Source organism: Tympanuchus pallidicinctus, unplaced genomic scaffold, assembly GCF_026119805.1.
Source record: "Tympanuchus pallidicinctus isolate F22 unplaced genomic scaffold, pur_lepc_1.0 scaffold12, whole genome shotgun sequence".
NCBI lineage: Eukaryota > Metazoa > Chordata > Aves > Galliformes > Phasianidae > Tympanuchus > Tympanuchus pallidicinctus.
In genome coordinates this window covers 18,394,883-18,417,799 of record NW_026294637.1, presented here as the reverse complement: position 1 = coordinate 18,417,799, position 22,917 = coordinate 18,394,883, and the positions used below count along the sequence as shown (strand labels likewise).

The 22,917-nt window shown below is 42.3% G+C and overlaps 1 protein-coding gene across 7 annotated transcripts in view; it reads left to right on the top strand.

Moving 5' to 3' along the window:
* Positions 1-22,917, top strand: part of NEO1 (neogenin 1) — a 177,251-nt gene that overhangs the window by 112,542 nt on the left and 41,792 nt on the right. For 4 of the 7 annotated variants that reach the window (XM_052672232.1, XM_052672227.1, XM_052672229.1 and 1 more), the window contains exons 8-9: positions 17,085-17,304; positions 22,724-22,878. In XM_052672232.1, the coding sequence (XP_052528192.1) occupies positions 17,085-17,304; positions 22,724-22,878 (375 nt within the window). The remainder of the gene's footprint in view (positions 1-17,084; positions 17,305-22,723; positions 22,879-22,917) is intronic. The other 3 variants (XM_052672234.1, XM_052672230.1, XM_052672231.1) reach the window with 1 other exon arrangement.

Genomic DNA, 22,917 nt, shown 5'->3' with positions numbered 1-22,917 from the left:
AGTGGTACGATATACTCAGTCAAAGAAAAAATGGATATTTGAGATCTTATTTTAGCACCTTGTCACAATATATGAACAGTGAAGATGGAAAGATAACTCAGGGAGAGTGAAAGCAGGATATATACTTCAGTTCTTTCACAACATCTAGCTTGGTATGGAAATAAAACCCACTAAGTTGAACAAAAAAGATTCTGAATACTTCGGTCATTAATTCAGAAATCTATTTGTCTTAAATTCCACACTTGACAATGAGAATTTGCTACCTTGGCGATTTGAAAAGTAATTTCAGTGAAGAAACGTTGATTATGTATTCACTGAAGTTATTCTTCCCAGTTAGCAGCTGTCCCTTCCCTTTCTGTTCTGTTTTCTTCTTCCTAAATGGAACTGGGAAACATCTGGACTATTTACGTGCAGGTAATCGCACTTTCAGTTGCCTTGTCAAGTTGATCTTTAACAAAGTAAATTTGTATTAGAAAGTAGAAGCCTTACGGTTTGTCCCACAGCCAGGCCACATGAATTCTTTATGTTGAAGAAATGGGCTGAGACTCTTTGTGGGCATCTATAAATGGAGTACAGCATTGATTATGATATAATTGCCAGTGAGGAAGACGACGTTTGGCTGCCGTGGGGGGTGAACGTGAGCCGTTGGAAAAGGCACTCAGGCTCTGAGGGAGGTGGTCTGAAAAAGGTTAAATAGAATTAAACCAATGAAAGTGTTCTCCATTTGCACTTTGCATATTGGATCCGGTCTTAATTGTCTTTTCTGTGTTTCATCCTAAACCCTTCATTTAGAAATCGACTTGTGTTGGTTTGAGCTGCCTGGGGTTTTGCTGTTGCCTGCTGAGTGTCTGGAAGTGGAATATCACATTATATTGTCTTCAGTCTTAGGTGGTTGCATCATTTTTAAATATAGCAGGCATAAAGTACACAATATGCTTATCTGCTGCAACAAGAGGCTTTCAGTATTTAAACACTGGCTTCAGAGGAAACACTGTTTTGATTCTTCATATAACATAGTGGCCCAGAGCTGTGTGCATGCAATCTTGCAGCACACAACTGTTGGTCAGGCACAAGGTTTCTTTTTGGGTTGGTTTGTTTTGTATTTGTGTGGAATTCTGAAAAGCTTGCAGTGTGTGCAGAAGGGATTAATGGAGAATTGGAACAGAACTGACTGGCAATAGACACCAGGGCCACCACTGGAATGGCTGCTTTATTTTCAAATTCTGTAATTCTGCTAATAAGTTTAGAAGAGAACAACCTAAAGAAAGGGAATTTCTGCCTGATTTCTGTTTTGAAAGTAATGATTATTCTCTGGCAGGTCACCACCTGACCTCATCAGTTTTCCAATGTATGGATGCTAATATGCTCGCTGAATCATAACGAGGCTATTTCCTGTTGTCCTTTTTACAGCATTATTTTGTGTGAACTTGGTGGCTGTGAGAACCTCAGTAACGGATACATTTGGGTTTTCGTTGTGGAGGTTAAATGCTAGTGACAAGACTGAAAAATTCAGGCAGGACCTGTAGCCTGGCCTTTTCCAGTGGATCTGGCGTTGCTGAGAGTTGCCGTTTGGGAATTGAAAAAAGAACAGGTGGCAATAAGTAAAAGGAGGTGCCTCTGGGGAGGGAGGCAGATGGTTCCCTGTCACCCCCGTGTGATGGGCGTTTGACAAGTACTCAGGCACCAAAAAAAAGGAGTGATTATTGAGTGCTGTATAAAGAAAAATCATTGACTGTAAACAAATATGCCGTGTTATTTAGAGAACGGTTTCAAAACATGAGTTGAGATGCAATTCGTCATCTTCAAAATTCCAAAGTAAGCGTAGAACACTGAGTGAATCTGTACTTCTGTATTGCGAAAGTTGGTGTCTGCCATTCTGTGCCATCTTTGGGAGTTAGACAGGTCTGAGGTCTTGAGGCGAATGAGTTGAATGGTGCCAGTATCCAGTGGTGTGCCACATCACAGTTGTTTATACTGGAACTTTCCATCTCTTTAAACTTCAGATTTTCTTCAAAAACAGTCCGTAGCCAAGGAAGGATGTTCTGCACGTGAATGAATATTGCTAGCATGGAGGAGAAATTGAGGAGTCTGCATGGAGATGCAGAGCTGTGAGGCCATTGGGATTGCAAGGATGCATCGGGATAGCTTCACAGGATGGAGGGTGAGGAAACAAGCACGATATTTGTGCTTGTGTGCTGACTGACATGAACACTTACAGTCTTGTTTTGGAGAGGATGGTGAGCCAGTCAGGAGCTTCTGTGTAAGGATCAGAGCATGGAAGGGCAACATTTTCACACATCTGAAAAAGTGAATGTCAATACTGACCACATAAGCATGAGAAAGTGATAGATGAAGCCTTTACACATCTGGAGAAAGTCTCGTGATTGCAGCCCTTAGGGTCTATGAAGTTATCCTTCACCATGTGGTGTGTGCTGGAGTGGCAGCTTGGTGATGCGGCAGGACATGCAGGGGGTTCTGGGGCATGTTGGGAGATTTCTTGATGCCCCAGCAGACTCTCAGCATCACAGCGAGTGGTCTGAAGACATTTTTGGATCTTAATACTGGGATGGAGAGGGTTTTCTGTCATCGTCGGGGATGGGAAGATGGGCAGAGAACAGCCTCAGGCAGTTTGCAGGTTGTGCACCCAACTGGGAGGAGTAGAGAGAGGACCTCACAGGCTGCCTAAGTGGCTGCCAGGAGCCTTGAAAGCTGTGAAACTTCCATTCCTGGAGCTGTTGTAGGCAATACCTAAAGGAGATCCTGAACAACCTCATCCAGGGTGTCTCTGGTTCAAGCAGGGGTCATCTCTTGTGATGTCTCCTTGCTAGTAGTATTCTATTATTCAGAAAGTGTCAGCCTGAGAGGTGTGAAAAGCCCCGTTTATCTTTGTTTATAGTCTTAAGTCAAATTAGGACTATTTAGTAGTATGTATTTTTCTGCTGATCTCCTTATGAGAAATTTGAATGTGTGCTATTGGAGGCACAGTTTGACACTGGAAACCAAATCTGATGAAAGTGTACCGCCACTTGGGTTGCACTGTGTGATATTAATTCCTCCGCTGAATTGCCTTATGTGAATCTTAATTCTCAGAGAGTTTTGAAGACATCATTTATTGACTTAAAATTCGTATTCTCTTTGTGTAATTGAATTCTGTGCAGGACTACTGCTGCATGAATAATTTCATTTCGCGCTGATACTTTTCTGCCAGCTTTTGGCCGTGAGCTCTCTGAAGTCTCATAGCAATGCAGGTGAGGTTACAGCACTCCTGGTAGGAGTTGGGGCTTTCCTGACCTGCAGCATGGTGGAGAACATCAGAAACACAGCCTGCGTTTTCTGGAGTCGGCACATTTCAGCTGCGGCTGTGCCAGAAGTACATTTCTATGCTGCAGTGGTGTTTTTGATGGAGGTTCCTTCAGGCTGACCCAGACTCGAGATCTCCCAGCCCCCAGATTCTGTGCTCACAAACTATTTCAGCTCCAGCAGCTCAATGCTGGTTGAGAAGAGTTCTAGCTGTGGCCGGATTTTCACATTCTTGGTAGTCAAAACTGGATGTAACTTCTCTGTGAAGGAGGGTCCTTTATACAGATGGAGTGTGCTTACTCTTCAACCGTGAAATATAAATAGCACAATTCAGAATGTTATTTGTTAAGGCTCTCTGAGTTTTCGAATCTGCAAGTAATGATTCAGGTACAGAAAAACAGGTGACATAGAAGCAGCCAAAGCAGCTTGCAGTCTCTGCAACAAATGTTCCCCAAAAGAGGAAGCAATACATCAAGGAGGTCTACTACTTAAAATAAAAAGCTGTCAGTGCATTGCTCAAGGCACTGTGTTTTATTGCTGAAAGACAGGATTTCCGTGTGCTTGCTAAGACAGAAGAACACAGAGAAGTAAGTCTGTTAGTGCTTCTCATGGCAAATGTTCTGAGCTTGGGAGAGAACATTTGTGATTCATAGCATCATATTTAACACTACGGGAAGTAATTTTCATTACGGCTGGCCGCTGCAGTGATTGAAAGCACAGCCATGTAGAACTGCATGCCAGGAGACACCACTGCTCTCTGTGCATTTGACTCATGCTAGAGATGGGGAAAATAAGCCTGAATTTTGGGGCAGGCTTCTCAAAGTCTTTAAATTATCACAGAAAGGAGAGTCTGAATATGTTTTAATTTCTAACCTTAACCTCTCTTGCTTCAACTCTTCAACTTGCTCTTCTGTCTTCCAGCTTGTAGCTCTCCTTCAGAGGATGATTGCTTCTTCTTCTTCTTCTTCTTCTTCTTTTTTTTTTCTCTCTGTGCTTTGGGCTCATCTCAGCTTGTGATCTGTTATCACAGACATAATATCCCTTTTTGCTTAACTTGTCGAGTGACGAATCTTTGCTGTTTTCAGGCTGTTTCTCCACTTTGACAACATGCTTTGAAATTCTAAACATGCCCTTCAGTGTGCTTGCAGCCCTCCCAGCTTTGCATTCATATAAATATTACAAGTATTTCTCTAAGCTGTCATCTGGGCTGGTTAAAGAAAAAAAATAATAAAACTAAAAGTATATGTGTTGAATCATATGGAAGTGTGCATACCCTCCCATGCATCCAAACTCGGTATCACTTCTCGTTTTGACACTGAAGCATTGAGAACTGTTCTGAGGGTGATTTTTTTCCAACCGGTTATGAATCCACTTTTGTAGCAGCCTCATCTGGAACGTATTTGCTTGTTTTTGGAAGTGTCCTGAGAGGCAAAGTCAAAAGCCTTATGTAAATCAAGATATATGAAGTACTCCACATTTTCCGTGTCTGTGGGTTCCATTATTCTGTCGCAGGAGGTAAATGCCATTTCTTTTTGATAAATGTTGGCTTCTGCTGAAAGAAATACAGAAGTTGGCACCAACAGGCTTGTTTGTGCTCTGACTCGAAAAAGTTGTACTTTGGGGTATTTTCCATATGTAAGCAGTAACATAAATTTGATGTCTGCCCTTTGCCTGGTTCAAGCCCCGAGGCAGCTCTTGTGTTCAAGACCTTTTTGGGGTGATTTCACAGATAACAAATGCAACCTCTCAGGCTCTTTCACATCTTAAAAAGAGAATTTGAAAAGTATTTTGTATGCAGCCACGTGCTGTGAATCAAGAGTGTTTAGTATTGTTTTCAAGGTGATACTGTAAATATTTTGTCAATTCTGCTAGTTACAGAGCTGAGACTATGGAGGAACTTGGAAAACACGCAGGTTATTGCGGATGAAATGTCAGAGCAAGATGGAAAAAAAGCCATCTGAATCAAAGGGAAGGGCTCCGTCGGGTATTCTTCCTGAAACTTGTTCTACTTTTTCACTCATAAAAAAAAGTGTCTTTGTGTTCTTTCTGTCTGGTACAATTTTATGTGTCTTAATGCAAGGAAAATCAGAAGGGGTCCCTGAGGTTCCGTGAGTGGCATTCAGAAGTCTAGCAGAGAAGAAATGATTTGTGGATTGAAACAGCGGTAAGGCTGCAAGCCCTGGCAGCCAGGAATTCAGATTTTCTGCAAAGAAGAAAAAATACTCAAAAATTGGATTGCAGATCTCAGGGGACAAGAGCAAAGTAATGAGCCCTGACAGCTGCTCCGTGCCTCGTGCACCCACTGCTGCTAGCTCAGAACCTGAGGGGGTTTGGGAGACCGATGGGGTCTGCATGGGGAGAGATTGCAAAAAGCAGGAGGAGAGAAACTCCACTGAGGTGGAGTTCCCTAGGGACAGGGCCAGCAGGGGGATTGCCTGGCCCCTGGAGAGATCCCACGTTTGCCTGTCCCGTATCAACACGTAGCTGTGTGGGTTTTCACTCAACAGACCTTAAGGCTGTTTAATGAGAGCACCCCATTCAAACAGAGTTTGTCACACTTTGTCAAAAATTGTTTTTCAGATGTAGAAGGCAGGACAGAATGTTACGGGGTTATGATATTTGAGCTAGATAGCTTTTCTGTGATATATGCCATTTAGCATAATTGGGCTGCTCTAGGGCAGTTATTGTGTTATAAAATCCAAGGCATTTCCTCATACAGCTCTGCACTTGAGCTCTGTTCTTCTGTATGCACACATATCTACATGTATAAAAACATGTGCATGCATAAATCATCATTTTTTTTAAATGGAAAAAACCCTAGGGTCCTGTAGATAAAAACCCCAACTGCAATGAATGCAGCAGATCTGACCCCACTACTGCGTGCATAATGAAGTTCTTAAAAACGATGACAGCGCTCATGTTAAAAGTAGGGGAGTGATTTCCAAACTTGCTGTCTCAGTCCCTGTCTGAAAATATCAAAATGGCTCCGTCTGAATGATAGCTGAACAGCTTGTAAGGCTCATTTTGAAATTTTGCTTGAGGAACGTAAACAGCATCTGAAAGCTCAAACTGACTTCAGACGGTGTTTTGTAAAACCAAAGCCAAAGCATGGGAATATTTTGCTACTGGCTGTGTACACTTTATTGCTATTTTGCTGTAAACATAGCAGTATGTTCTCCTCTTTAATGCTGGAAGCCTTTTCTTCATGTTAATTTTGATTTTAATTTACACTGCTTAGCTAGTCTTCCTCCATGAAAATCACCATTACTGTTTCTCATGGCTGCATGTATGTCCAGCGTTGCGGAAAGAAGTTTTAATTCAGTTAGATTCCTTTCTTGCTTCCATCCCTGTTTAAGAAATGACCCTTTTCAAAGTCCCCATTTAGGTGTGGTTCTTTTGGGAAGTCTAACTCATTGATGCACACCCCAAACTTCTCACATTTTAATTTAAAATAGAGACCAAAATAGTTCTCACATTCAGTGGACTATTCATGTTTAAAGCTGGCATGTACTGCAATTGAATTGCCCTAATTTAGCTTAAATTAGTAATAGATTAATATTTGTCGGTGCATGGTGAAAGCAGGAAGGCATTGCAGAGTTTATAGGATGCTTTGATTGTGCTTATTCGTTTTCATTTCTTATTTTATGACCGTATTTACAGTTGACTTGGCAAAGAAATTTGAAAGCTCATGAGGAAATGCAGATCAGCTGGGCTGCTCCATGACTTTTGAGTGTGCTCAGCACAAGCAGAGGAGTTGAACTCAGTGAGCCTTGTGGGCTCACCCTTCCAACTCAGAGTGTTCTGTAACTCCATGAAATACAGGCTGTGGTGATTGCAGTTGGGTGATGTATCAGCTCTTTAGTTTTCTGATGAGTAAAGGTAATGGTTAAAAGGTACTTGTGTTCAAAGAAATTCTATGTAAATTATATTGCAAAGAGGGGCAATTCACAGGAAATATTAGGTGCAGGCAGAACAGAGCTTGTAATAGCAAAAAGCTCTGCTGTATTTTGAGGAACACTCAACAGATATTGATAGATGCTTCTTACCCTTTACCTATCCTGTATTATATCCCAGAATAAGGAGAGAGAAATAGAAAGGTGCAGTATGATACCTGAGCGTTGCTGGTCAGGCAGTAGTTGAGCTTGGACAGCAGTGGAAGAGGACGAGGGGATTTGATGTCCTGCCTTAAATCACCTCTTCCAGGTTAGCTGGAACATACAGAGCTTCTCAGTTCAATAGCTAAAGGTTTGGGTTTTTTGATGCCTGAATGTCGAATAGACACAAATACACTTCCTGTAATATCACTTACCACATCAACCGATTTCCTTTCCTGTTTATCTCCCTTCATTGTATACAACTGTTGTTTTTATCAGCTTGTCTTCTGCCTTACCAGCTTACATACTGTCAGCAATCCATATTGCCTGAAACCAGAACCATGTGCCACTCTGAATTGATGTTCAGCAAAGGAGAGTGCATTCAATGTGCCTCATCTCCAGTTGTGGAGTGGTGGTGGCTGTTTCCCTGCTAGTGGATGGGCTGTAGGTATTGATGAAAGCAGAAGTTACCGGGGTGAAAAACATCAACTGGAGATGGAGGATGCTTTCTCTGCAAGGGATGGTTTTTTTAGGATTTTTTGATGATTTCTTTTAAGGTGAATGGGATAATAGGAAGAATGAGCTCTAGCTTGATATTTATTATGACCTCTGAGGGCAGTTCCATTATTATTCACAAACAGGGCTGTGAAGATTGACAGAAGTAGCCTTAATTTGTAAGTGATCCTAGTTTCATGTTGTACAGGAAAATATCGGATTGTGTCTCTCACCAGAGGGAGGGAACAAATGTATGGATATGATCTTAATTGGTTGCTAATATTTCAGAGTTGCTAAATTATACAGTAATATCAGAAACAGCTGAATGTCATTTGGAGAAAAAAAAGGATTGGCTTTCAGTTTGGTTGCATGTGTAATAGGATTCATACAGCTGAATAGCTAAACCTGGGAGAAGACTTGCTTCTGATCTCTCATATTTTCCCAGCTGTTGACAATATATCCCAAAGAGGCTTACGTTTTTCATACCGTATGGGAATGAAATAAATCTAACAATTAAAGATGGCTTTCATTTTTTAGTAATATGCATTGAAATTTGCCTACTTTCTGTATTGAAACTAACTACCAATTGTCAGTGTTCTCACTGCATTAGAAATGTCCTGATGGAGCGTTTCACTGCAGTGATAGTTTCCCTTCCTTTCCCTTCTTCTACCCCACCAAAGAAGGGAGCCTGATAACTGTAGGAGGACAGTCTTCAAGAAAAGACAGATGGATTCTGCATGGCTTTCCTGTTGTCACATTATTACAGAAGGTGCTAAAGGAAAATAATGAGAAGGAGGCAAGTCATGCCTGGGCTCACTTTTCTTAGTCATAAGTCACAGAGCGAATAGGTGCTCCTGTATTTCAGTGGTAGATGCTTCACCTTTGTATTCAAGTCAGTATGCTGAATTCTCAAACATCCTGATACCTCATCTAGTTGCTGTAAAAACAGCATATCTGATATAACCTGTGATAAGCAAGCTGTAGGTACATGCAGTTGTTAGCAGAACAAACAAGTAGTTAAATGTGTGGGTCTTTGAGGAAGAAACTAACAGAAACAACAGTTTGTCCTGGGAGTTCAGTCTCATCTGTTGAAACTTCAGCTTGCCAGAGTTGTTGCTGCAGAGCTCCTTGGAGCATCAGCAGGCCCACAGCTGAGGGAAATGGCATTTCACATCCAAGCTTCAGAGCATGCCATGTAGGCTGGCCTTCGAGTAAATCTGTGTGCACCATTGCCACCTCTGGATCAACACGTGTAAGTGGGAGGCGAGTACCCACTGTATCCTAGGTAGGGAGATGGGCATTGTATCCTGAGGTAACTTGGAGCAACGTCGTGGTCATTTGATTAAAATACTGTGGTAATGCTTGATTTTAAAACAAAGTTGCCCAAAGGAAGTAGGGCAGGAGCAAGAATGAGAGGCGTGTTTCTCTCATTGCAATAGAAGGAGCAACTGGCAAAGCCCCAGCTAAACGTCTGGCCAAGGGAGCAGTCTTGCCTCACTCCTGAGACAGGCAGAAGGTTTCACGTGGTGTGTGAATGAATGCTTTCCAAAATATATATGGTGGTTTTATTTGTTGTTATTCCAGAAGGAGCTTCACTCGAATGTAGCACATTTGCTGTTGGAGTAAAATAATTGCTAGTCTGTTAGGAGATGTTAAGAAATTATGGCTTGTTGTTGCAGACTCCGCTGTTCTATAGAGACTTTAATTCTGCACAGAAGCTCAGCTGATGAGTATTTGCATTAACCTGAGCAGGGTTACTGGGTGCGTTCAGGTGTGTTTGTACTGCCTTGGGTTCTACATGTGTGCTGTGTTTAGGATTTTTGACTCTGTGGTCTGTCATTTTGCAATATGTAGTTATGGTTTGAATTCCTTTCCAGTAATAAAATCTGTTTAAAGGTAGTTAGTTTTAAACTCCTTGGGGATAGATTGAGATCTGGTTGGCTTCTTTCCCTCTTTTTTTCACAGTGTGAGTCTCGTGATCCAAATGGAGACTTTTTGTCTTTACCTCCTCCCCTGGCCCACTGCTGTCTGATGGGTTCTGCCTTCCTCTGCTGTGTTCAGTGCGTCACCGGGCCGTCCCACCTCGCTAATGGCTGCGCTGTGAGACAGGAAAACATCAGGTTGTTTCCTCTGTACCGCGGCACTTCATCATGAGATGAAAAAGGGAGGAGTGCATCATGGATTTTATGACTTCCTTTGAAAAACGGGCTCATTGTCAGAAAATGCGTTTGTCGGTTTGTTTATGCATCCGCAATTTATTGAGTGTCCATTTTACATTAGGAGATAGGACCAAATGAACACAAAAATTATAGTTGCTTTCTGTTAGATAGGAATTTGCTTGTATGTCTTCTTGGTGAGCTTTTTGCGAGTAGGATGTATTGAGTGAAGAATAAATAATAGTCCTCATTCCCAGTGGAAATGTAAATTAATCTAAGGCAACTACAACAAACTAAATAAAAAAATGTCTGCTTTGGGTGGAAAATGCCAGAATAGAGAAACAAGTAGATATTTCTATTGCATTTTGTAAAGAAAACGAGTGCTTGGTATTTGGGGGAGAGTGGGAGGTGACGTTTCCTTGTTTATTTCTTTCTTTTGATGGCTGCTGGACACAAAGTAGACTGAGAGGGCTGTGCTGGATCCTCAATGCAGCCCTCTTCTCTCTTTAGGATGATGTGGGGAAGTGAGGGCCCTCCTTGCTGTGCTCTCTGTGCCATGGGCCTTGGTCTGGCTCGTCCCTAGGGGGCTGCTTGCAGGAAGAAGTAGGCATCTGATTCAGGATCATAAGGCAGCAGAACACGTTGCAGTACTCCTGGCAGTGCTACAGAGCTTGAGTGTTGTTGAATGAGACCAATGCATAAGTGCACAGAAGAGATGCCCAGGGTGGAGAGCTGTTGGCAATTTGGACCTTTCCTTGGCCAGATGGAGTGGTGAAACAAGACACAAGGGTAATGCTGCCATCTGAATGTGTCATGAAGAAAAACGTTACTGGAAAAAAAAAAACACCAACACAAAGATTCAACTTTTTTCCCATCTTTTTGTTACCAAACGTCTTACGCATCCAACGGTGAGCAATAGTGAGGGGTTTTCAGTTAATCCCAGCAATATGAAACATAAAAGCTCCATACATTTTATTTCCGGGGCCTGTTGTCCCTGGTACACCACTGGTACATAGTCCTGCAGACATGTGGCAGCCCTTATAGGCTCAGTTGTGCTATGCATTTCCAAATGAGTTGTGCAGTCTCAAAGTCAGTGGCCTTTCTGTCCAGCTGGCCACAGTTGAGCTTTCTTGTAAGTGTTGCCCAAATTGTTCTAATACATTTCTTTCTTTTTTGGCAAATTCCCCTGTATAGTAAAATCACACATAAGGTTTCTTCACGACCCACAGTTCTGCATACAACTGTTGGCGTAACCTTGAATTTGCTCTGAGCAATTAAGTTCTGCTGTCTTTCCATGGCTGTGCCATGCAGACACAAGTCTTTGTCTCACAGCAGTTAAATGGAGCTGCTGGTGACTGTCACTGTGACACCCTGGGGATTCAGAATGTGTTCACTGTATACAGCAGAAATTATTTTAATTCACCCTCAGTCATTTCTGATTCTTTTCAGCACCTCTTAGTAAAAGAACAGGAGCCTGATGTGTTTCTTTTAATTAGTTTTTCCAAGGAAAGGAAGTAATTAAGTCATTGTAGCTGATCCATTGAGACGAAGTACCAACTTCAACCGTTTGTCCTGTAAGAACTTATTTGCACCAGTTAATACATGTTTTCTTTGCTTATGGTAAGCAGGGGACTGTTAGGAATAACGAGATGATGTCCCTTCTGTCTTACATGTGCAAGGAAACTGACTGGAGAGGAGCAGCGCTTTGGTGCAGGTGAAAACCCAGGGATGGCAGAAGGCAAAGTTTTAAGGGACAGCAGCAGTCCTGGGGCTCTCTCATTTTATTATTTCATACTTGCTGCTTTGCAGTGTGCTGCTGTTGTATTTCTTGAATACCATGAAGGCAAATGATCTGAAAATAATTTTTAAAAATCTGGTTTTTTTTTTTTCAATGTGACTTTTTGAGGTATCACAGCTTCTTAATCCTAATCAAAGGTAAATCCTTCTGCTGCCAGGCACTAGCTGTGATATCATATACTGAGCTCTGACTGAGGGAAACAGAGCACTAGATTAAGCCAATAAAAACCTGTGGAAGTGTGGATTGCCCTTCTGGAATCAGCTAAATAGCAGTGTATGAACAAAATATAGTTTACTTAGTAAACAGTTTAATTAGAGTACAGCAAATCAATGTTTGAACATACTGGTACTTCTGAGTATCTCCTTCTTACAGTTAGACTTTCCAGGGCATTTAGAGATCTGAGTGACTGAGGTCATGTTTTTCTTGCAGATTTTCTGGCAAAATAGTAATTTGCTATTTTTAGTTGCAGCATCAAGTCTCTGTTACTGAAGCCAAGGCCTTATTTACACTCAAAAGCTATAAAGCTACTCTGAAGTCCTTATAAAGAGGGTTTTCTCTCCTTCTGCAGTGCTGTTACGTTCACTGCTCTTCAGTGCCCTGAATTTGCTGCTGACCAGGGCTGTTTTGCTCTCCCCTTGCTTTGTGCTCTGTGTCCTCTGAGGGTGAGGCTACAGGAAGGTTTCAGGAAGGCTTCCTTCTGCACTAGGAGGATGCTTAGGAAATTCCCAGCTGTCCTTGCTCCTCACCGGGAGGAAAATGCCTGCTGCTCTCGTTTGGCAGCCATGGAAGCTGTGTCTTTGTAAGCACTCTGCTATGGCCAAGAGTAGCCTAAGGTGGCCACCACTCGATCTTCAAGTGTTTGTTCACCTTGATTTCATAAATATTTGTACAGTCTTCAGGTTGTAGAATTGCCATCTTGTTATGCACAAGGTAGCTGAGGATGGGGCCGTTCAGGTGGCAGCAGCAAAGCTGAAGGCAGATACCACTGCTGGCTCTTTGTGCTGTGTGTCCGGTGTTACAACTGGATGTTATTGCCCAGAGCTCCAGGAAGCCACCAACGTGCCAATAATGTCCCACTGGGGGGAACAAGGAGGAAAAGGGAAATTAAACCGGAGGGGCTGGACAACATGGAAAATATTCCTGATAATTATCTAACAAATAAAGCATTTCAATTGCTGCCTTTCAGGTGTGGTATGTTTGACAGTTGTTTTTAAAAGATCGCATCAGTATCCTGAAGTGGGTATGACTGAACAGCACTGCAGGCACGTGCTGGAGCTCTTTGTTCTCTCACTGCTGTGCTTTACACTGCACAAGGAAGAGCTGCTGCCACAGAGGTGCGTGGGACTGATGCACAAATGCTACCTGATGGTGTCCCTTAGGGCCCAGGGCACTGCAGGCAGCAAAGGACCGCAGTGGCCAGATAGGAAAATCCGCATTTCTCCTAATCAGAAAATCCAAAAAGTGCTCATTTCTCTGCTGCCTCTTCTTGTGATTCAGTATTTGTTTGCATTGTATTTGTTTAGGAGTTTGGACATAGTTTTGTTACCCAGGTTACTGTGCAAACCTTAGAAAATACATTACCAAGTGGAAAATTGACTGAAATATTTTGCTTTAACTTCTCTTTAGCTTTTAATTTTGTTAGATGCAGACAGATGAATCAATCAGTTTCCCTTATCTACTGATTGAAGTTGAGTTGTGGCACTTTCAATGTCTCCTTGTAGAACGTGCAGTTCTTCAAGCTCAAGCCTCCATCACGGCCCAGCTGCTCTGCAGCCAGGGCTTAAGGACAGCACTTCATTTTGTGTCAGCCGTTTTGCTGAAGGATTTTGTTCAAATGCTGAAGGCAATGTGCTGCTTCTCTGTGGGATGCTGAATCAAGCAAAGGTTTGGTGCTGAGCCCTTAGAGAAACACGAGCCCAGAAGAATTGAATTACCAGCAGTGGTTGAAGAGATGAATCTGTTGTATACGTATGTCTGGCATGCAGCATTTTTCATTTGTTTTCCCTGTTTTTAGTGTATCACTTGCTGAATATGCATATTTTATATTTTAAAAAAGATTAATGTGTAACTGTGAAAGCATAGCCCTGGAAAGAGTCTTCTAGTATGGGGCTGCTTTTTAAAATTGGTGGAATATTAGAAAGAAAAGACTTGTTTGCATGTGACTTGTTACACCGTGCTTAAAAGCTTGAAGTAATAAAGCTGCTCCCTTATTGGCATTAAAGCTAATTTCAGTGTAATTACTCATTAACACAGCTCTGCACTGCTGAGCAGTCTGCTCACATGGCTGTGTACAAATCAGTTTGCAGTGGTGCTCAGGGTGCTTTGGGGAAGAATGGGGAGAGAAGGAAAGGAAGGAATCCATTCCTCTGAGTGCATCCCAAGGCTGCCAGCAGTGCTGCACTGCTCCCATGTGCTGTTTATTGTGGCTTTCCAGAGGTGAATTGAATTGTCCCTTCACAGCTTAGCTGCTCGTAGGATTTACACATCCTTTGTGCTTTCCTTTGCTTCATGGTTTGTTTTTCAGATGACACCAATCTCTTGTTGTGCGTGACCCATCTACCCTAATGCTGTCAGGAGAAGTGTTCCTAGGCTTGAATTTTGCAGGAGGAGAAAACCGAGGTTCTCTGAACCTGGAAGTGCTGGCAGCTCTGCCAGGCTCCTTGGTTTGTTGCCTGCAGGGCCTCCAGGCACGCGGGTCCCTTATGGATCTTTTCATTACGTAGGCAGGCCAGTGCGGAAGTATGGGAGGTGTGTTTTAGAACTTAGATCATAGAATGGCCTGGGTTGAGAAGAACCACAATGATCATCTGGTTTCAACCTCCCTGCTTTTGCAGGGTCACCAACCACCAGACCAGGCTGCCCAGAGCCACATCCAACCTGGCCTTGAATGCATCCAGAGATGGGACATCCATCCAACCACCTCCAGCTTTTTGTCTCAATGTAGTTATTTTAAAAATATTTGTGCTGTGTTTTAACCAACTACAGTGATGGTAGAGACATCACCATTACCTACAGAGATAGGTAGGATGCATCCTTTGGGTCAGGAGCGTGTGATTTGAAGCAGATCCACCTGTTAGGACCAAGATGTGTGGGGGAAACCAAAGTGCTAAAGTAAGGTAATGAAAGGTATGTGGTTTCACACATTCTGAGTGTGAAGAGGTATCCCAGCTCCACGAGCAAGGCTGCTGTTCTGATGAGTGGCTCATCTATGCAGCTCTTTACAGTTCTATAAGGTAATACAGTAGAAATTAATTTCTGCCAGTCTTCGGAGAGTTAAAGCAACAACTGAAACAGTGGCTATAAAAACTTCCTTTCTATAGCAAGTGCCTCTTGTGATATTTCTTTGTGATATTTCTGAATTATCTTTACTTTCTGTGTTTTAAAAGGGAGGTGTTTCACATGCTAAATAGTTTTGCTAACTGTGGGAAGCGTAAATCAGAGTTCAGGGAATGGCTGAGAGGATGCTGCATTTGTCTGATGCAGTTGTACAACACTGATATGTATTTATAGCAGCTTCCTTCAAACTGTTCATGGTTTTAAATAATACTACCAATGCAAGTAGCTAATAAAGGTGCACTTCTGTAGGAAATCTTATGATGGGGACAAAAAGTAGTTTAGATTTAGCAATGAACATGAAGTAAGAGTGTCATCCATTGGTTGGAAGTAGGGTGTTGGAGAATGGTAATTTGTGGTCTGTTGCTGTTCTGGTGTTGGAGGGAGCTTAACGAGATATCCTTGTGCACTTACCTACCTGTGAGGTGTGCTTTCAATTCAAGATATGCATGTTCCTGGCTCTGGGAGCCTTGTAGAGTCCTCGAAAGATGCAGGTACTGAAGAGAAAAGTTCTGAGTTCGGTATCAAAACAAGAAGAAAGGCATAACATTGTGATAAAAGCAGCTGTTTTATTCTTCCACCGTTGTCAGTGGTGGAACAGAAATGCAAAAATGAGTTCTGTGAATTCAAGACCTCACATGGTGTGTTACCTGTAGTTCATTTTTGTCTCTCCTTGCTTACGACACACGTCCATGCATTATGGTGGCTCTTCAGGTGGAGATGCTGCAGCTCTCTCCCCAAAAGCCGTGCTCATTCTGAACTCCTCTGTTGGCAAGATCAGAGCCATTTTAGTTTCCATCGTTAGCAAGTGAATAAATGTATTTGGCAGCAGAGACTGTGGTGTGGAAAATGTCAGTGAGTGGCTTAAGCTTGGTAAATAATTAAGAATCTAGGAAAATTCAAGGTATCGTGAACTTTAGATTTCTGTTACCATTTGTGTTTCCTGTAATACCCTGTGGTAATTGGGGTCCAGCTGCTCAGAATATTACTGTTAGATTTACCGGATGGATTGCTTTAATAGGATTTGGAGAACAGCTATTTGTACGTTACAACTTTTGCTCTTAACTTGTCAACCTTATAATGCAATAATCCTGGAGATTTAGGCTAGCCTTAAAGCAGTAACGTAGGAAAACATGCATGACTTAGCACAAAAAAGTTCATAAAGCCTCCACATAACGTGAACCGAGTTGTTTGTGCCTCTTAGCATCTTTCTAAAAGGCCGTGCAAAATGTGAGAGCTGTGATGGAAGGCAGCCGTGGTCCTGGGGGAGGTTTGGGAGCATGGCTCTATGTCCACTGCAGTGCCAGGGCTGCCACCATGCCCTGTGCAGAGGTGGGACCCAGGCAGTGAGATGCAGTTATGTGAGCTGACTCCAACCTTTAATTGCACAGCCTGGAGTTTGTACCCCTCCAAGGGGTTTGGTGTGTTCCATCTGCCTTTTTTGTTGCTGAAACAGTAGAAATTAATTCTGCATGTTAATGAAATAAAGTAGAAAATGGGGTCTGGATGTGTTCTTGAATAAATGACACTGGTTGGTTTTCTGTTTGAAAATGCTTGGTATTACATCTGGTTTACAAAGGCATGAAAATATTGTGTGAGGCCATATTTTATCCTCAGCCTTCACCCTTCCCTCTCCCTTGCCACTTCCATTACGATGGAGATTTGGTCTGCCTGCTCGACAGTGACGTGTCCTTTAATACTTCCCATTAGTTTCCAGTAGTTACCTTTGCCTGCATGTCAGCCTTCAGTTTAATGGCCTTTTTTGTGTGTGTTCATTTTGTTTTGTTTCCCATCGTGGTTTTGTTTATTTCTTTTGTTTTTTTTTTCCCTGTTTTCTTTTTCTTTTTTTTTTTTTTAAACCGTGGTGATGTTTGCCCTTCATATTCCCCAATGTTTGCACATGACAAGATGTTGCCATCCCAACATTACCTCCCACTTCACTGACCAGTGCCACTAATGACCATCTAGCACCAGCTACAACGGGACCACTGCCTACAGCCCCTCGGGACGTCGTGGCCACCCTCGTCTCCACTCGCTTCATCAGGCTGACGTGGCGGACACCGGTGTCAGACCCGCAGGGAGACAACCTCACCTATTCAATCTTCTACACCAAGGAAGGTATCAACAGGTAAAGACGTGCTCTTACAAGTCACCATGTGCCTATTTGCAGTTGGCCACCAGCAGTTGCTACCTGCTTTCAGCAGGCTGTGAAGCTAAGAGCAAGAGTAGACTGCAGCACCTCTTTAGCATCACTGACACTGCCAGCTTCTGCTTTAAAACCTTCAAACATAGTCTGATTGTGGAGTCAAGTGGCTGTCAGTTAGATGATTCCCATCTAGGAATCGCTGTAAAAGGTTTAGGCCAGTCTGCCCTTTCTCTTACTGATGGAATCAGACCTTGATGGGCTCAGAATAGCTTCAAATTGTGATAAGACTGAAGAAGTTGGAGCTAACAATCATTTTAAGTGGTGCTTAATTAATTTCAAATTAGCTTGATTATCAGATTTATTAGTCAAAAGAAAATTATCTGCTTACTGACTACAGGGTGAGGCTCAAAGATAGCAAAGTGATGTGGAAAGAATATAAAATGTGCTCCCATTGGGAGAATTTTTTTTTTCTCAAATATTTGTTTTAATTCTGTGGATAGTCTTCTTGTCGAGGCTCAGGACTGAGGCAATTAGTAACATTTTTAGTGCCTCACAAATGCTGGTTTTCTGCTACTTGCTGATTTTGGTAATATTCATTCCTGTTGAGGACAGGAAAAGTGGCAGTGGCCGACCTGCCTGCCTTTCTTCCTTCACATTTCTGGTTTTGACTGCTCTCCCCACTGGACTGTTAAGAAAGTAATGTGCTGGAATTGGCTTCCTGCCTCTCCCTGCACTGGGTCTTGCTTTTGGAGAAGACAAAGTGCGTGGCTTGCTACTCCATGCAAGGCTACAGAAATCTACAAAATATCCCAGTTGGGTCAGAAGCAGAGTGCAGAACAAAGGTTTTCCATGGTTTGTGGTGAGCAAACCAGGAAATTACAGGACAGGCTGCAGGAACTGCAGTTGCCAGCAGTAGGAAAACAGCCCTCTGGGTTCAGGTAAGGTGCCCCACTGAAAGTTTGCACAGCAAAGTGCTTAAGCTGGTGCTTATATGTAAGCAGGTGGTTTCTCTGACTGCAGTGAAAGCTTTGTTTGCTCAAGTGCCTTTCTGGGTCATGGTTCAAAGCAGGCTCAGGAAGCCATTCATTGGCACATATTCATTACTTTCTAGCTGCTTCACATAAGTTTTGTGCTGTGCTAATATCACACATTTCACACACTAGCACAGAAGTGCTGTGAAATTAGGACACGAAAGTTGTGTTTAGACAATGAGAATGACAAAATTAAAAATAATAATGCTTGAGAATGAGAAGCTTGTACTACTTGGCCTCCTTCTGTGCTACACCTGGCATGGGTGCTATTTGCCTCATCTCCATCAGATTAGATGTGACCTGATGGTGCTGACAGCTTGCTGGTGTCAGTTCATTAGGGCACGAATTTGGGAGTTATTAAGCTGAATTAAGCAAATAATTGAGCGTGATACATTGCGCATGAGAAGAGCACAGCTCACACTTGAGCTGAGTGCTTCCTTCAGCTGGAAGGTTAGAAATAACTCTTCATTGCATTTTTGGGCATGTTTAAAGTTATGGCTCAGAGTAATTCAAATGTTAAATGCATTTGAAGTGGTATTAACCCCTCTCGAAGTACAAAGAACGGACCAGAGCTGTGCTGAGGTTTTTGGCTTGCTGGTTCTGTCAGTTTCTGTACTTTGGCACCTGGGATAGAAGAGTGAGGACATCCTGTAGCTGAGATGGTGATGTCCACTCCCAGCCCTGAACTGGGCTCTGTGCAACCAGTAAATTGCCTATACTTTGCACTCAGCATTCTAAAAATCTCTATTTTTTATGTATTTTCCAATATTAGCTTCTTAGCAGTGTTTTGTGTGCATGTGTGGGGGGCAGTGCTGTTTGATGTACAGCTAGGTTTACATTTTTATATATTGCTTTAAGGATAGGCACAAAACCAACAGAAACTGGCTGCGTAGAGATTATAATTTTAAAAGCATGTGGAATTTTTAGTTGGAATTTAAAGGCAGAGGTAAGTATTGTAACAGCTGAAAAATGCAGAAACGTGATTTAATCTTTCACAAATGCTCTGTTTTCTTCTTACCTGGTAAGTTTTGCTGAGTTCTTTGGGCCCTGTGTAAGTATTGCTTTGTTACTGACTCAAAAAATAGGTGAGAATGTCCCACATAAGTAGGCATTGCAAAACCAGAAAGTTTTCATGTCAAATCTGAATGTATGACCTTCTGTACTTTCTCAGCATCATAAAATACTGCTTTTTGGTTTGGTTTGCTAGGTGGCCCTTGAATTATACATGATCATACATCTCTGCTGTAGTTTTAAGTGCATGTATCCTATTTCTGAAAGTCGTGTGTTTGTGCCTACTTGTGCCATTTTCATTACCAGATCCCTTTAGTAACCTAAGCATTATCTCTTCCTCGCTTGAGTTTGAGCAGTGATCAAACTCTGGGTCATTGGATTGATTTCCCTTTTACATTGGGCTTTTAAAACATTTAAGAAGTACACAGGATGTGGAACAACTCAGTTAGATATTCTGACATCTCTAATTCATCTCTGAGGGGCTGTAGATTCAGCTTGGCACAGGGAGGCACAGCAGCCTCGGGTACCTGTTGGCTCTTGGAGAGACCAGTCCTCGGCCTCTGCTGAGTTACATCCCTCTTGTTTTTTGCCCACCCAGTGAAATGAGAGATGCATGGCAGCTCAAGAAGGCGTTCCTTAACTTTGCATTTTGGACTTCCTTGGAGTGCTGCAGAATATTCCCATGCAGAATGTGGGTTTCCCCACATAATCCTTAGGGTCCTCCTTTGCCCCGTGTCAGCTTTCCTTCACCAGTGCCTTCAGGAGCCATCCTGCCCTCAGCCCACAGCACTGAGATATTTCCCATTTTCAACTCAGCATCTGCTTGCAAAGCAAATTTGCCCTTCAAGTTGAGTGCTGCAGAGGAGTATCAGCACTAGCAAAGGGGGAACTGAAGCAGAAATGCCAGTTCTTCTATGTTTTGGCACTTGCTTTTATTGCTTTTGAAGTGATTCCAGCTGGTCTGGGCAGTTTTTGGTGTCTGTTGAGGAGTGAGAAGGTACAAGATGGTAACTCTGGTTTGGCCTGGCGAGCTACAGATAATGGAGTTTGCTTGTGTGCAGTCTTGCTGCTCACCTCTGTCCTTTCCCAAAGATTTTGTTTCTGTAAGCATAACTTTGGGCTTTACGTTTCCAGATGATCCCTTATTTCTGGATGTGAGCTGTAGCTTTTTTCCCCTAAGTGCGTGACAGCTACTGTAAACCTTAATTCTAGTTTACAAAGCTCTTTAATTGGGGATTAAACTGGCATGAGTTAGAACAGTCATAAGGTTCTGTCTGGTAATATAGATATTCCTATAGACCATCTGTTTTGTTACCTGTTCTGCCAACCAAAATGCATCTGAGCTCATAAAAGGTGCTCAAGGCTTCCTAGGAAAGGGCATAAAGGAGAGATTCATGAAGCACTTAATTAGATTAATCTCACCATATTTTTAACTGTTGTGAGGGAAGGCACGGTCCCTACTTATTACTGAAAATTGCAATACTTTGGCATGTCTATTTATTTTTTGATAAATGTTGTGTTTCCATTAAAAATAATTTGGGTGGGTTTTTTTTTTGTAATTTTAAATAATAACCTTGGATTGCTGACATTTTTCTGATAAAATCAGTGAGTGCATTTACACTCGAGGCAGAAAATGCAATGTATTTTGCATGTCAATGGGAGATGAATGCTGTTCCACAGCTGTGAATCAGTTAGCACTTATTCTGGGTTTTCAAATACCTTCATTATATCTAAGGCACGTCTTAAAGGAAACTAACCATTTGAAAATGCATTTTCAAACAAACATTTTGCTCCAGCTATAACTGGAAAAGTTAGCGAGAGAAAATATTTATCTTTTTTCCCTGCCTCCCCTTCATTTTGTAGTGGGAATTATATTTCTTTAGCTTCTCTACCAACTTCTTTTGTGCAAAAATACCCTGTAATGTTAAAAGGGTTGCAGACCGTTTTAATTCTAACGTAGGGATGCTGCTCATTCAAGGCTGACAATTAAGTAAATCTGAAATAAATTAAGCTGTTTATGCAATACCATTTTAGCTCAACTTTCATGAAGAAGAATATTCTAGAGAATGTGTGTAACAGCTTTTTAGTTACAGTTGGAATATTGTTTCCCTCTGTACAATAAGCAGTATAATAGTGCAGAAATGAGCAGTGTTTTCCAAGTGTTTTAAACCCAGTTGTGTTAAATCAACCTTAGTAGTTGATTTTAAAGGAAATAAATTAAAAATGTGGAATTGGGCATTGTATTTCCGTGCTGTAATCTAAACCATAATGGCTGGAAGGTAGGAAAGGGGAAACTGTGGAATAATTTTGCCCAGACTTCTGCATTAAAAATGATTTAATAGCAGTTAATCGTTGGGACGAGAATCGTCTGCCCTCTGCTGTAGAGCTAACTGAAGTCTGTCAGACAAAAGGGGAATGTTTGTATTCAAACCATTCACGTTTTTCTTTTATTTCCCTATGGTGAAGTTCTCAGTTTTGGGTTTTTTTCCCCCAGTACTGCTGTTATTTCCATTTTGCAGGAGTAGATAGCTTCGTTCCAAGCCAGAACAATCCACACACAGCCCTACCCAGCAGTAGCTGTGGGAAGGTTCACGTGACAGCAGCAAGGTGGTGGAAATAAAGGTTGTAGTTAGTTGATAATTAATCTTTTAGTCTTCACCTCAGGGCTGGGCTTGGTACGGAGCGATGGGGTTTCCTGAAGTTGCTCTCAGTGATCCCCACTCGTGCTGGGGCCATGGGCAGGAGTTGCCTTGTGTTGACTCCACAACTTGGGTGGTAACAGCAGCAGTGCCCCAGCTGTGTGTGGGGCTGGATGCGAGTCGGGGCCTCGGGATGTTTTTAAAGAATCTAAATATTAGGGAGGAACTAAGTAAAGTTTGGAGGGAGAAGAAAATCGTAAAACAGCCTCTTGAGAAAATATACAAAAAGCAACCCCACAATGTTAACAGAAATGCCTTAAATCTCACCAGTCTGTGTACGATTCTTAAATATTTTTTCTTGTGGCTTCAGAACAGTAGGATAGACTGTCATGATGAGTAATGGCACGCCGTTAGGAGAATAACAATGAAACTGCTTCGAATTTGGTGATGCTGAGCATAAATTACTCTTTTACTTCAGTGAGTATTTTCTCTAAAGACAAGTTACAAAACTGGAAGCTGTTTGTCACCAGCAATTTTGGCATATTACCAGTTTTGTGTAGTCAGCGTGGTGTAAATAATGTCATTAATGCATCAGATGCATTCAGACAGGATACGTGTCAGCTTTGTTCCCAGCAGCACCCGATTCCTTTCTGTATCTGCTCAAAAACCCTCTCACTAACCAATGGCCTCTTCCGTGCCCCATCTTTTTGTTTCCCAAAGGGAACGTGTTGAAAACACCAGTCGTCCTGGAGAGACACAAGTGATGATCCAAAACCTGATGCCAGAAACGGTTTATGTCTTCAGAGTTGTGGCTCAGAACAAGCACGGCCATGGAGAGAGCTCAGCACCACTGAAGGTGGCCACGCAGCCCGAGGGTAAGCTGCAAATATTCCAAGTCCTCTCTGCTTTGGAGT